The sequence below is a fragment of the Asterias amurensis genome, chromosome 10 (assembly GCF_032118995.1).
Source record: "Asterias amurensis chromosome 10, ASM3211899v1".
Lineage (NCBI taxonomy): Eukaryota > Metazoa > Echinodermata > Asteroidea > Forcipulatida > Asteriidae > Asterias > Asterias amurensis.
In genome coordinates, this window is record NC_092657.1 from 20,369,585 (window position 1) to 20,385,795 (window position 16,211).

Genomic DNA, 16,211 nt, shown 5'->3' on the forward strand with positions numbered 1-16,211 from the left:
CAAGTTCTAAATCTGAGGTACCGAAATCAAACACGTGGAAAAATACTTCTTTCTCGAAAACAATGGCACTTCAGAGGGAGCCGTTTCTCACAATGTTTTTTTACCATCAACCTCTCCCCATTACTCGTCACCAAGAAAGGTTTTATGCTAGAAATTATTTTGAGTAAATACCAATAGTGTCCACTGCATTTAATGCTAACCTGTGTACATCATGTTTTGTGTTACAAAGTACCCAAATAAAATTAAGCTAAGTACTATTAATGCTATTAGCTGTGTTAAACACAGCATGATTAACCTGAATAAGGTATACCAGCCAAGTTTAAATTTCACTTGATATCATAAAAGCTTACTTGGTAACAAGCAATGAAGAGCTCTCGAGAGTATACAACATTGTGAGAAACGGCTCACTCTGAAGTAAAGTAGTTTTCGAATTAGAAGTATTTTCCATAAAAGTATTTGAAATGGATGTCGAAACCTCAGAATTCGATTTTGAGGTCTCGAAATCAAGCTTCTGAAATCACACACTTTCGTGTGATAAGGGTGTTTTGTTTCTTCCGTTATTATCAAGCAACTTCGACGACCAAATGAGTTCAAATTTTCACAAGTTTGATATTTTGTGCATTTTATGTTGAGATACACCAAGTGAGAAGATTGGTCTTTGGCAGTTATCGATGGTATCCAGTGTCTTTTAAAAGCTTACGTCACTGGTCTATTGTTCAATGTATTTTATCAGGTATCTCACAGATAAAAGGAGAGGTCGAGTTATCCATCATGCTGGCGCCATCTTGCTGAGAACCGTTAAGGGTGTAGTTGACTAAACTGCCCTCTGCCAATAGAGATATCCCTGCAGAATTAAACGAATTAATAGAGAGTGGCAAGAAGTGTTGGACTGTTAAAAAAAACATTACATATTATGGTGGTATATCATAAGGTGCTTGTTGACCCAATTCACTTGACGTCACCATGGGGGGGGGGGGGGGGTGGGCAACTTAATGTACGTTATTCAGTGAAGTGGACATTTTACAGGCAAGGCGGCGTTTACATCTAAACCATACAGTCTACCCGCAGCCCATGTGTTAATAATCATAATTCATTGTAACTGCCGGGTTTTATCTGCAGCATTGAGTGTGTTTTTTCATGCGTGACCCCGGTTTGAATATTTAACCATTTAGCAACTGGACCGCCCAGCCACCTAAAGCGATACACTGTATTATGCGGTAGGAGGAAACCTCGCAATAGCTTTTGTTTGTTGAAAATAAGAAACATCAAAACAAAACTAGGTAGTCAATAGTATGTCTACGCATTGGTGAATCCATCTAGTTATTTATAGATCATTATTAAATTGTCTCTTCACAGTTGACTTGACGGCGCTAATGATGATGACATAATTTAGCACTTACCCCAACAAACGCTTATTAGTAAACACAAAGGAAACTGTAATTATCATTCATGATGATATTGTCGAAAACTTATGCCTTCGCAAATAATCAGCATTGAGCCAGATAAAAGCCTTGAAAAGCTATTGTATCCATTTTATCATTATACAAAAATAATCGCCATAAATATTACCGTCGTTTTTTTTATTGTTCCCCTATAAGGACTTGTACAAATATTACCGAAAGGGTCAAAAATTGTGCGTTTAATTATAAATAATAAGCTTTGGATATCTTGAAACATTTTGAACTACGATTTCAGTAAAGTTACTGCAAGAATCTTGAAAAGAAAAGCAGCTTTTTTTCGGCAAACTCGGGCGGTGCAGGGACTAGAGGGATAATTAGTCCAAAGGGCTTCTGAATTTCAGTCTTTTTCGGCCTTATCTGAAAAGTAGACATAAATTATGTAGCAGTACTTTGAAATGAAGAGCATAATTGTCGGTGCAATTCAAATAAAAAATAAATAAAAAATGTATACGTAAAAAATTGCTTCAAAAAGAAAGAAACCAAGTCACACAAACACGGCAAATTTTTCCGTTATGAATGATGCTAACAGTCCCAATTAGTATATACGGATACGTTATTTCATATTCTTTCCGAAAATTTTAAAAGCGAGTCCGGATCGTAGCTAGTCCAGTCCGGATACAACGATTTCCACCGATAGTCCAAAACTCCCGTTACAAAAAACCCAACCATTAAACAGTATGGTTTTCCTGCACGGTGATTGGCTGACGATGACATCATCCATTAGTGTAACAGCTTGCTGTTTTTCGTGGGTATGGTGCCCCGACCGCAAAGCCGGCGTCAGTCAATAACGTTGTATTTAGTAACAATGGGGATGCCTTTAGTAGCATAATGTTTTTTTCTTGCCATCCTCATTCCACCCCCCCATCAGTGCCCCAATGACAGCAATGAATTCCCCCGTGTGTTGGGTTTATGTTTGTAAATGTTTTTTTTATGGTCCGCCATCTGCAGATGTGTTTTTGTCTGCTTACGTGAAAGTATTTTCGGCTTTATTGAAGCACTTACCATTTGGCCCATTTAGCTGATCACTCAAGCTGAACATCTTCCCATTATCTGCATTGATAAAACATGCCAAGGTAAATGCACACTTTGTGCAATTTGTAAATTGCTTCTACTTTAACGGTTCTGCCATCTTGTCGCTAATTATGAACTCATTGTATTTCCTCTGATCTATACTGTGCCAGAGAGAAGTTGTTTTGTCTTAAGTTCGTCTGTCCTTGTTTTTGCATGTCTGTCTGTTTGTTGTGTTTCTTTGTCTGTCTGGCTGTTTGTAGCTTCTGCTTGTTAAAAAAAAAAGCACAAATAAAAGAATCATTGTGTGGTGAAGAGGTTTTCAACTAGTGGTTTAATCCCAACGAGGCCTGGTTCTTGATAATTTTACCGAGAAGAAGTCGAGGTAAATTATCAAGAACCAGGCCTCGGCGGGTTTAAACCACTAGTTAAAAACCGATTCAACACACTTTGATTCCCATTCAAAAATCCCTTTTCGGTCAAAAAACATCAACACTTTGGGGTCAAAAAGTAAAATAAATGCAAACATATAATATTGTTCAATGATTTCTTTCAACACAATACCCCTCCAGCTATGAAATGGTAAAGCCCTCGGGTAAACAGCTTTTTATAGGGGAATGCTGTGCGAGTCGCGCGTATCGCGTGGTGTGTCACAACTGTTTCGACCGTTGCTCTCGACCAGTAGGAATGAAGAAACTGTCTTATAAGCACGGGTGCAAGCTCGCGTATCACGCCCATGTTTCAACACTTTTTACTGGTCATAAACAAAGGTTTATACACACCCACGTCACGCGCTCTCCACCAATAGGAATAGCGAAACTGTCTGAGGTATCTATGAATACTAAACATGTATGCCATGCGTTACTGTTATACTTAAAGCGTTTTTTTTTGTCTTCATCTTCATAGAAACCACTGGCCTCGAGCGTCACTGAGTGACTTTGGACATTAGATATTGGACACTCTTGTAGTTTTGTCTGATTACCTTGCACATCGATATTGGACAATGGACATCCACATAGGTTTGTACGGTGAATGTCTACGTCGTATACATAGAGTTATATATAAGAACTAGAGGGCGCACGAGTGATGCTTCGTGCACAAACGCCACGGGACCGCAAGATGACAAGCGCGTCATTCTGCATGCGCGTCTAATATGAAATACACGTTTGAGGTTTTTTTATTGAACGCTCACGCGATGCTGTTTGTTCAACGTACAAAATGGCCGCACAAACACACGCTGTGAGATAGCTGTTTTCATTGATCTCCATTATACTGACTGGATAGGACCTCGCGTCCAAACGCAGGCCGCGCGCGTATTTTTTAAAACGGGTGAAGACCGTTCGTCACACGAAGAGCGTTGTACACTTTTAAACGGAGTTGCTGCAAACAGGGAGAAGTTTTCTTCCTTTTAATTGTCATTTTGGGGATTTAAAATTTTGGAATCGGATCAAACAAACTAAAAATGCTTATGGTGAAGGTGTGCGCGGCTGTTAATCGCCGGAGGAGGGAAAACTGGGTCGGCAAATGGATTGTCTTTCCATAAAAGTAAGTAGGCCTTTGCATTTTGTGTAATGATTCATATTATTATAATATCTAACGTTGCAAATATTAGGCAGGAAATTTAAACTATCATTCATAGAAATAATTATTAAAGGCCAAGTATTTGTTATTTTATCGAGCAATTTTTGTTTTCACTCCGTTACAGATGGTTTTCTGGAATCGACGAGGACGGGAAGCTCGGATTCCGACAATGTGTTCGGCTGACATAATGTGTTCGGCTGACATAATGATATAGCATCAATAATTCAAAGGTTCGGAAAGCGACAAGTATACGAATTCGATAGCATTTAAGACGGTACAGTAATAGAAGTTCGTTGAGAGAATCAGTCGTCCCAGAAATGGCCAGCTTCGTTATTTGTGACCGAAATAAAAGTATTTATTTCTGGCTGAACAGTAAAAAGGTTATGGAAGTTTTGCCGTTGGGATTGTTTTTCACTAAAAGGGTTAAATTCGTTAATGGAGGCAACTCTCAATTATCACATTGTTATCTTTCTTGTCCTTTTCCCTAAATATTAGCGAGTATGTAGTACTCTAGTCTTAGTTTGCATAGGCCTAACCCCTCGAATCTTAAATTATAGGAGCGACTCTTGTTTTGTCTTTAAGTTTATATGGTTTATTGTCAGTTTCTCAATGAACTGAAAGAATTAAAAAAAACATGTACCTGAATCCCAATACAGTTTCTCGTCCGAGTTTTTGTTTAGAAATGGGTCATTGTCATAATATTAATAGGGCATTTGATTGACAAAAATGTACAGTATCATTAGTTTGCATTTCAATCAGAAACTTTTTCATACTTATCAATGGGCGTGGTCCATTTGATTGGGAAACTTCAGCAAAAATACGATAGCAATATATCAATTAATAATCTCCTTATTATTATTTCTATTCTCAATTTACAAAAATTAGCAAATTAGACGACGCTCTCCTGACCTCTTTGTTAAGTTCCCCAGCAGAAGCTTTAGGAGGAAAATCTACCACAAGTACAACTTTAATTGATAGACTCAAACTCGACCAAGTGCACATTAATTTACCCGTTTGAAGGAATTGCGCCGCCATTGTTCGGCCGCGTGTTTATGCACGCAGCATAGCGCAATGTCCCATCCAGTCAGTATAATGGAGATCAATGGCTGTTTTGCATATAGAAATAGAACCCGGAGAACGCTGAGCTCGACCACCCTCTGTGTCGTCTGTGGACGCGGCGTATCAATACCGCGCAATACGCGCGTATGGCAAAATTATCATCGTGTGACACGCGCGTATGGCAAGATGGCAAGATGTCAGCGCACATAGACCATTTCTAGTGTTTTCATTGGTCAATGATGATGTCATCGTATGGCAAAATTGTATGGCAAAATATTTTGCCATACACGCGTTACGAAAATGGCGTATGCGCGTCCATAAAAATGGTCTCACAACGAAACCGCACGCACAATTAGCCCAATTAGCCAGTCGAATTATTCACTCTGAAAAAAAGACCGCCGCTGTATAAAAACCCACCCGTATTCACTGTGCGTAAGATCGCACGACATGATGCCCCCGTACACTATCCGCATGCGTCGGCCGTCAGGCCGACAGCCTTGTAGGGTCTGTGTTGAAGCCACTGACCTCATTACTATAATAAGCGAAGAGTTCCCACGGTCAGCTCATTACCATAATGCCGGCGAAAGACCACACACCACCACTACGGATGCTCAGAGATCATGATAGGCGTGCGTGATTGGACGTCAAAATGAATAATTCATTTGCCTCACATCCTGTGTTGTCTGATAGGTCTGACGAAAGATATACATATTCATGAACTGCATACTAGCATATCAGAGAGCCCCCCAATTTTTTCCACTAGTGGAAATTTTTCAATACAACACATTAAACCCGGAAGTTACAGACCCGACAAGGCTGTCGGCCTGACGGCCTCCGCATGCGGTTACTGGTACGAGTGCGGATGACTTGTGTGCACAGTAGTCGTACGATGTGACAGTATGTATACGGGTGGGCCATGCGGTGTGATCGCACGCACCACGCACATGGTATACGGGTGGGTTTACAGCGAATAATGCGACTGCCTTGAGTTCTTATTTATAACTCTATGGTCGTATATGGGTTTTTAATAGGTATGTACATGAACTAAATGCCTTCCTTGTACATCTAGTGTTGTACATTCATGTAGGTTTGTAGATTGAATGTCTACCATGTACATCTGTATTGGATAATATTGGACACTCCCATATCAGTCGACCGTTAATGGTTTTAGCGAAAGTTGATACTTACCATTATAGATCAAGGCAGTGGCAATGTTTGACCCAACCTGAGCTGTACATGCAACGGCCGTCGGACTGACTTGACTTGAACTCATCACCAATGTTGAGCGAACTACATACGTAGAAACATTCGCTGATTGAATCGTGTAGTCATCTCCTGAAGTGTCTAGATTCTCCCAACTGTCGGTTTGTTTGTGATACAGACTCCACGTAATGATGGGCTCAGATGGGTAGCTACTAGCCACGCACTCGTACTCCAGACTGTTTTTCATAATCAGATGACGCACTTGTATGTCCCAATCTGTAAACAAAACCACCAAGTTGTGAGAAAACAAAATCTAAATTATTTGATTATTGAGTGATTTCTGCTCTACCAGCCAGGCTGCTAATGGATAATCCCAAGCCTGCATCCGTGTAGCCTTGTGTACAAGGCTCTTTACGCATCAAGCACAGGTGTGGCGGTTTCAGTCTTCCGCCGTGTTCAGTTTTCCGGGACTCAGTACGGCACTAACAATTGACTACTTTCGCTTGCTGTGCGCAGGTGTCGCATGACGTAATGGTACCGTATTTGGTCATTCGGAAAACTGAACACGGCGGAAAGTTGCAACCGCCACACCGGAACGACCCGCTATGATTTCATGAACATACTGCGCGGTAAATAACAGTACTTGATACCGTGGGGTCGAAGCCTGGTTTTTCGAGGTTGTTTATCTGAACCGGCCTCGTGGTTGAAACCTCGAAAAACTTACTTCGACCCCACGGTATCAAGTACTGTTGTGTGCCGTGCAGTATAGTATCTATGCATTTCATGAATTCAGAGCAGGCCGGTGCTTGCGTAAGAGCCTTGGATCGTTTGTAACCTAGCTCGTTGATACCTAGAAAAGCCATGCTTCGACCCCACGGTATCAAGTACTGTTATGTGCCGTGCAGTATAGCATCTATGCAGTTCATGAAATGATTTTTCCTTTTACCGATGCAAACTTTATGTTTCTCGGTCAATTTCTGCAAATGAGCAGCCAATTTAACCATCGCGAGAAATCGAATGCTACTGAAAAGGGTCATTCGATTTCATTTTGTGATTTGTCGAATGTAATGTTGCGTCATTGGATTTAACAAAGCAAACATTCAATTTAACAATTCATCAAAGCAGCATTCAAGTTCGCAGACGCTTCTTGGGGCGTATGTGGAATTAAACTGAGTGCTAAAGGAATTCGTCTCGACTCAAAAGTTGAATTGCCGAATTCTGAATTTGAAACGCAGCAGCAACTGGAGAGGCAAAACAGCTTTTAACTCGAACACATGAAAATGAAATTGGCAGCTCATTTTCTGAATTTGACCAAGAAAACATAATATAGGCACTGGACACTGATGGTAATTAATTTAAAAACCTTTTAGCATAATTTGTTTTGGGTAACAAGCAATTGGGAGCTGTTGATAGTTTAAAACATTGTGAGAAACGGCTCCATCTGAAGTAACGTAGTTTTCGAGAAAAGAGTAATTTTCCACGAATGTGATTTTGAGACCTCAGATTGGATTTTGAGGTCCCGAAATCAAGCATCTGAAAGCACACAAATTCGTTTCACAGCTGCCTTTAATAGGAGAGTTCCAAGTGAGATTAGCGCTTAAATACTGGATGGGGGAGGTGGGGGGGGGGGGTGGGGTGGCATTGCCCATTATATTAGAGGATTAATAAATATGAGGAATTCGAATTGAATTGAATTGAATAGCAGACATTCGAAAGATAGGTGACTTCATTATTCTGCCATAGAGTAAGTTAAATTTGAAAGCTTGTTGATATCATTGTCAAAGGCTTTTTTTTACGCAAGCACCGGCCCGCTCTGAATTCACGAACAGCTTTTGGTACTAAACTACACGATACATAACAGTACTTGATATCATGGGGGTCGAAGCATGTTTTTTCGAGGTTGTTTGTTGTACCTCAAACCCTCGAAAAGCCAGGCTTCGACCCCACGGTATCAAGTATGTTCCGTGCAGTGTATCTATGCAGTTTGTGAATTCGGAGCGGGGGTGCTTGCGTAAGGAGCCTTGGACAATGCTAGCTTGTTGATAATTGTTTTTACTCACCGCGTGTTCGACAAGAGTAAATGTTATGTATCTGTTGTTGGGTGAGAAGACCGTCAAAGACCGTCAGATGACTGTAAGAAGCAGAGCCACCATATTGAGTATAATCGATAGCTCGTGTGGCTGCGTTGGATGTGCCTAAGTAGAGCTTCGTTAAACTATCAGGAACGCTTATACCAGAACTGGAAGATGCGGTACTCGCGATTGGTACACCGTCAACGAATAATTGAAGAGCGTCATCAACCGTCACATTGCCGATGTCAATAGTTAAAGCCAGGTGAAACCATTTGTTTAGGGGTATCTTTGATTTGTCGTATGCCTTATTGTAAGTGCGTGTCGATGTATGGATAACATACTTAAACATGTTGTTTAAGATAAAGAAAGCAATACCCCTGGCTTTTGATGATTGTCCCCCTGAGGTGATGTAGTAACGGATGCCAGTAAAGCCCGATGACGTATCTATCTTGAGCCATAGAGACCACGTCATAGATTCACAGAGACCCGGGTCAGAGATACAGGTGTCTTTAAAGTCACCAATGTTTAAGAATGAACCTGTTTTAGCATACACGGCGCATGCGTGATCAATGACGTCAGGAGCAGGCACTATTTTAATCAAACTGGTATTTCCGCCGAGTTGGAACCCGTCACCACTTATTGGAACGGAGTCACATGACGAGACGTGGCTCTTCGTAGGACCAAGGGTTCGGTCAAGAATCGGAATAATATCTGCATAACAAAATAAAAACGCAAATCATTAGCTTTTGATTTTATTTTACGTTTATTTTAATATTGCATTTTTTTTCCTTTTTAAACATTAATAAATACCTCAGACAGTTTCGCTATTCCTATTGGTGGAGAGCGCGTCACGTGGTTGTGTATAAACCTTTGCTTATGACCGGTAAAAAGGGTTAATTCATGGGCGTGACATGCGACCTTGCATTTTTTTCTTTTAAGACAGTTTCTTCATTCCTATTGGTCGTGGCAACGGCTGAAACAGTTGTGCCACACTTAAGTGTGTTGAATCGGTTTTCAACTAGTGGTTTAAACCCGCCGAGGCCTGGTTCTTTATAATTTACCTACCTCGACTTCGTCTCGGTAAACATATCAAGTCCAGGCCTCGGCGCGGATTTAAACCACTAGTTGAAAACCTGTTCACAACACATTGAATCCCTTAATAATCCCGGTCAACTTCTTTTTGACTCAACATGTGTAAAGTTAAAACTAAAATACAAAACACCAATATTCTATAGCGACCTCAAATCTTGGTATTGGTCAATGGTTATTTTGGTCTGACTATGACATTAAAGGAACACGTTGCCTTGGGTCGGACGAGTTGGTCTATAAACAGCGTTTGAAACCGTTTGTTATGAAATGCATATGATTGGAAAGATGTTTTAGAAGTAGAATATAATGATCCACACAAGTATCACTCAAAATTGCACGGTTTTCCTTCTACGTCGCGAACTAACACGGTGGGCCATTTATGGGAGTAAAAAATGTGACTCCCATAAATGGCCGACCGTGTTTGTCGACGAGTTAAAAGAAAACCGCGCAATTTCAAGGCATGTTTGTGTAGATAATTGTGTAAAACGTACGTAAAAGAACCCATTGCACTTATCGAGAAGAGAAGAGCTAGCCCCGGTATTTCTAGTTTTATTGGCAGCTTATTGCACCGTAGTCTCCACACATTGCAGGAATTAAAGTTAGAATACATTGAACGTAAGTGACGGATTATGCGCGCTATTAAAGCCGTTGGACCCTTTCGGTAAACACAGTATTGTATTGTCCAAGGCCCACACTTCGTGGATCACAACTTCTATATAAAATAAAAAAAAACTGTGAACATTAAGGCTCAATCGGTCACCGAAGTCGGAAGAAAATAACGGGAAAACCCAGCCTTGCTTCCGCACGTTTCGCCGGGTCATGACATGTGTTTAAAATAAATCCGTAAATAAATAAATTCGATTTCGAGAATTGATATTGTTTTACTGTTTTCTCAAAAAGTAAAGCATCTCATGGAATAATATTTCAAGAGAAGTTTTTCACTATTACCTTCTGTAAACTCTGTAAGTTATTCGTAAATCTGTGAGCTTTTTCTGTACCGAAAGGGTCCAATGGCTTTAAGTCTCGTCTCATTATTAACATTATGAGCCGTTAATCAAGAGATATTAATAGCAAGACACATAATCAAGTACAGGCCAAGCTTTACATGTACACTAAATAAGTGAAAACAATACAGACAAAGTAATTATTAAATTATTGATTGTAATATTGTACAAATATTGACTGCTTCGAGTGCTATTGTTAAAACTATGACTCCCGAGGTGATCCCCGGAGCGTTCTATTTTCCCGAGGCGAAGCCTCGGGAAAATAGAACGCTCCGGGGATCACCGAGGGAGTCATAGTTTTTAACCATTGCACGAGTAAAAGCAGTCAATATTTGTTTTTTAACACCCCAAACATTTCTAAATACTGTACTATTATTATTAAGTTACAGACCTGAATGCTACAATCCACGGACGACGCGAATACAGATTGCAAACATTTTTACTGTGCTGCATGTAGTGTCGTGCAGTCCGAAATGGTTACAGACTATTAATTTATCATCCTCGTACACGCAACGGACGTCTGGGTACTGCACGCCGTGTGCTAGTCTTCGGACTAGCGCATGGCAAACCGACGCACTATCACACGGCCGTCGTCTAGCAAAACTAAGACATGTCATGTGACGCGCTCTAAACCAATGAGCGGGCAGAATACTTGCAAGGGGTGTTATAATATGGAAATATTGACTGCTATGAGGGGCAGTTGAAATTATAGGCCCAAGGTGATGTTAAAACCATCGCTTCGGGCATAGTCATGGTTTTGACATCACCGAGGGCCTATAATTTCAACTGTTCCCTGAATATTAAGCAGTCAATATTACTTTTATATACCAAATAATATAGATTCTTCTAATCTGATTGGTTAAAAGATTTCATGAACTGGGGCTTGATTTTGAAATGTATAATAAAGTGTAATAACTGACCAAAATATTGCTTCGTGTTTTTCATTTCGCATTCACGGGTAAAATATACCAATCCAACACCACTGGATAACAATCCAAGTACGAGAGAATAGATGCCGCCGACAGCAAAAACACAAAGCAGCTGATAAAATACGCCGTAAAAATCTTTGAAGACTATCTAAAGCTCATTAACAACCACATGAAATCAACCTGATGTTTTTGTTGCCGTAGATGAAATCTTGCTTCAGCCATTAATTTACGTTGCGAGTTTGGCATGAACACAAACAATTAAATTTCCCACACAAACAACTACGTTGAAAGGTCGTCTGCGAATAAAGGTCACAGCTATAGTTCATGTAGTTCGCGCCGTGAAACGACGAACGTATTCAACGCATCAAACACTTGCGCGACCTACATGTAGGAATACAGTGTGTTGAGACGGATCCATTATTTACCAGGGCATAGTCGATAGTCAATATGACGTCATCTTGAAAGAAAAAGCTGGCATAGCTATTTCCATGACTCCCTTTTTAACCAATAAGATTCGAGGATTCTATATGTGAGGTATATAACATAAGTTATCACACAAGCGCGAGTGGAATACGGAGAAATATGGCGCTTCTGCGTCCCATATCCAACGAGGCCGAAGGCCGAGTTGGATATGGAACGCAGATGGCTATGTTTTTTCGTATTTTCACGAGCGCGCGTGTGATAACGTATTTATCTTCAAGCAAACTTGGCGCGTGACATAGAACACACAATACGCATGGTAGTGATATTAGCCGTGCAATATAGGTTTTTATCACCACTCCATTCAGCGAATCTGATTGGAGGATTAGTGCGCACTTGAAGATAAATAGCTGTTATCCACTCAAGGCTAGGGCGTTTATATATCAGCCATTTGGCAAAAATTATGAAGCAAAGTAAGGTTTTAGATGCAAATTTTATCCTAAAACATCAATTTATTAAATGGACTTTGTAGACATCCTCATTCCGGTCTGATGGGTGTGTTCGTCTTTTCGGAAGCCTTTTAGACACTGGACAATATTGGTAAATACCAGTCTCCTCACTTGGTGTATCTCAACATACGCCTAAAATAACAACCCTGTGAAATGTTGAGCTCGATTGGTCGTCGGAGTTGCGAGATAACTATGAAAGAAAAAAACACTCTTGTCACACGAAGTTGTGTGCTTTCAGATGCTTGATTTCGAGACCTCAAATTCTAAACTTGAGGTCTCGAAAACTACGTCACTTCAGAGGGAGCCGTTTCTCACTATGTTTTATACTATCAATCTCTCCCCATTACTCGTTACCAAGTAAGGTGTTATGCTAATAATTATTTTGAGTAATAACCAATAGTGTCCACTCCCTTTAAAGGAACTGGACACTATTCTCAAAATATGTGTTAGCTTAAAAACTTACTTGGTTACGAGCAATTTTGGTAATAATATAAAACATTGTGAGAAATGGCTCCCTTTTGAAGTAGCGTAGTTTTTGAGAAAGTAGCATTCTTATTGAATTGAATTGGTTTCGAAACCTCAGCTGATGTCTCTAACTCAAACATCTGAAAGCACACAATTTCGTGTGACAATGGTGTTTTTTATTCCATTATTCTCTCGCAACTTCGACGACCAACTGAGTTTAAAATTTCACAGGTTTGTTATTTTATGAATAATTATATTGAGATACACCAAAAGTTCACAAAGAGTCTACTCTGTACCAGAAAATATCGTACTTTCGATTTGTTACCACTACTAACAATTTGCATCTTTAACATATATATTTGTTTTCATATTATACTCACGAAAAATTGTAAACCAAAATATTTAAATTTGGTTGCGAAAATTTACTTTTGAACGCCTGGAAGTAAAACTTACTAGGAAGGTCAAGTGATCTTTTAGAACTACTTTTTGGTTTAAAAAGATCACGTGACCTTTGTTTTTGTAAAAATGCTCAGAAAAAAACCCAGCAACATTTTTTTTAAATATTTGTTTTAGGGAAGGTTATTCTCTAGTTCTGCATTGAAGACCTTGACAGTCAGTCAGTGGGAGATACCGCGACCGGTCTCCCCACCCACTGCACGCCGTTCTACTGCCGTGTAGCACGGCAGAACGTGCCCCGCTACACGGTGTCAAACTATCACAAGTTTGCGCTAAACTCCGCTTTTCTGTCGAATGTATTCACCATTTACTAATATTATTCAGTTCGACACGGCAAAGGTTCGACACGTTAAGCGCAGGCCCAAGATACGTCGCTGCAAAATTAATTACAGTAAAACACAAAGTGTATCTAGATGAAGGAAAACAAAAATGACAAGAAACAAAAAATTGTCTGAGATCACAGATTTACATAAACTTACACGGTCGTATGATGACGACACTATAAATAATCCTTTTCAACATTTCTGTTTGAAATGTCATGTTTGGTGAGAGATATATAAAAAATAATTCCCCGTTTGGAGTTTATCGGTCAGTGAGCGTTTTTACTGATTTTTGTTGATCAATTTCATGCGAAAGTAATCGGTTTGTTTTCCCATCAATTTCTCGTGACCCAGATGTCAGTTTATGAACATCAACAACTGTTTTGTTACTAACAACTATGTATTATTCATTTAAAGGCAGTGGACGCTATTGATAATTACTCAAAATAATGATTAGTATAAAACCTTACTTGGTAACGAGTAATGGAGAGAGATTGATGGTATAGAACATTGTGAGAAACAGTTCCCTCTGAAGTGAAGTAGTTTTCGAGAAAGAAGTTATTTTCCACGAATTTGATTTCAAGACCTCAAGTTTAGGACTTGAGGTCTCGAAATCAATCATCTAAACGCACACAACTTCGTGTTACAAGGGTTATTTTTATTTCTGAATTATCTCGCAACTTCTATGACTGATTGAGCTCAACTTTTCACAGGTTTGTTATTTTATGCATATGTTGAGATATACCAACTGTGAAGGCTAGTCTTTGACAATTACCAATAGTGCCCACTGCCTTTAAGATACAATTTTGATTATGGGCAAACAGTTTTCACTTACCAATAACTGCCTTGGTGGTATTCTTTAACCAGACCGGTATATCGGTCGAGGGCAGACTGGCGATGATCTTGTCCATGTACTCCACGATGAAGGTGAGTTCCTCAAGGGTCGATACTGTGGCCAGTTCAGCAACATGTCCAGTGTGGCTGAACTGCTTACAGAACATCTCAGCTTCATCGTAGGAGAGGTTCTGAGGGAAATATCGGTAGCAATAGTTCCCATTCTCCATCCATTGGAACGGGCATGGTGAGCAGGATTGGCTCAAACCAAAAACGGCTGATACTAAAGCTATGGTTAAAAGAAACCAACTACACATTGTACGTGGTATTGGTAATCAACGATGAAGTTGGTGGTTTAGTTTTGTTGCACTCCGTTTATTAACAAAACTGTTTCGATTGCAATTCAGTTCCCTTCTTGTGCAAATGGTCTGCAGCCACCGAGTGCTAGACATTATCTGCTAGCTTTTTTAAAGGCTGGCTGTTCTGACGTTTGCAAAGTGGGGGTGATCGGCATGCATCGACATCACTCATGCATGACATATTAATATTTAACTGTTTACCTAATGGACCCCCGTAATAACTTTTAGAGGATTGCATAATAATGTTCATTGTGTAAGGGCCTAGCTAATTAAAGTAAAAAAAAAAAAATCTACAAAAAAACTGTTAAAGGAACACGTTGCCTTGGATCGGCCAAGTTAGTCTTTGAAAAGCGTTTGTAACCAGTTTTATAAAATGCACATGGGGAAAAAAGATGTTGTAAAAGTAGAATACAATGATCCACACAAAACATGCTTCGAAATTGCACGGTTTTCCTTTTACATCGTCGACTAACACGGTCGGCCATTTTAATGGGAGTCGAATTTGCGAGATAATAATGAAAGAAGAAAGTGACCTTGTCACATGAAGTCGTGTGCGTTTAGATGGTTGATTTCGAGACCTCAAGTTCTAAACCTGAGGTCTCGAAATCGAATTCGAGGAAAATTACTTCTTTCTCGAAAACTATGTCACTTTATAGGGAGCCGATTCTCACAATGTTTTATACCACCAACCTCTCCCCATTACTCTATACCAAGTATGCTAATAGTTATTTTGAGTAATTACCAATACTGTCCACTGCCTTTAAACACATTTTTCTGCTACAGTAAGCACGCAAATTTGCTTACCGGTTAAAGCCATTGGACCCTATCGGTAAGCAGTGTTGTCCAAGGCCCACACTTTGTGTACCACAACTTCTATATCAAATAACAAACCTGTGAAAATTTAGGCTCAATCGGTCATCGGAGTCGGGAGAAAACAACGGGAGAACCCACCCTTGTTTCCGCGCATTTCGCCGTGTCGTGACATGTGTTTAAAATTAATCCGTAATTCTCGTTAATTCTCGTTTCATGGAATAATATTTCGAGAGAAGTATTTCACCATTGCCTTCTGTAAACCGTGTAAGTTGTTAATAAATTTGTGAACTTTTTTTCTGAACTGAAAGGGTCCAATGGCTTTAAACATAGGATGCGACTTGCCTTAGCTACCGGGCAATCTTGGCCGTCTAGATGGTAAGACACTGCTTTAGAATTTCAAAATACGTGGGATTTTTTCATGCCTGCTTCTCGGACACATTGTAGCCGTGTCCTTCGCAATTCAGCTCTAAGTAAGGATGATTAGCCCCCAAATCCAAAATGATTAACACTCAACGATGCATATGGATAAAACCACGAGTAAACTTCTTTATTCTTGATGTAAATTTATTTAACAGTATAACTTAATTTTTTTTTTTTATATTTTTTTTTCTAAATCTACAAAATGTTGAA

General features: G+C 39.8%; 1 protein-coding gene across 1 annotated transcript; it reads right to left on the reverse strand.

The window, feature by feature from the left end:
• Window positions 1-716: 716 nt before the first annotated feature.
• LOC139943217 (uncharacterized) lies at window positions 717-14,726 on the reverse strand. The gene is made up of 5 exons (XM_071940027.1): window positions 14,411-14,726; window positions 8,372-9,094; window positions 6,293-6,587; window positions 2,407-2,444; window positions 717-844 (listed from the first exon to the last, which is right to left on the reverse strand). The coding sequence occupies exons 1-5, from the start codon at window positions 14,724-14,726 to the stop codon at window positions 717-719; spliced, it is 1,500 nt and encodes a 499-aa protein (XP_071796128.1).
• Window positions 14,727-16,211: the final 1,485 nt, after the last annotated feature.

Excerpts from the sequence above, each read along its gene's own strand:
- LOC139943217 (XM_071940027.1), bottom strand. The coding sequence starts at position 14,726 with ATGTGTAGTTGGTTTCTTTTAACCATAGCTTTAGTATCAGCCGTTTTT. Across the intron at positions 9,095-14,410 it reads TACCACCAAGGCAGTTATTG|ATATTATTCCGATTCTTGAC; the intron begins GTAAGTGAAAAC and ends TTTGTTATGCAG. Across the intron at positions 2,445-6,292 it reads GCCTTGATCTATAATGGTAA|CCGAAAATACTTTCACGTAA; the intron begins GTATCAACTTTC and ends GCTTCAATAAAG.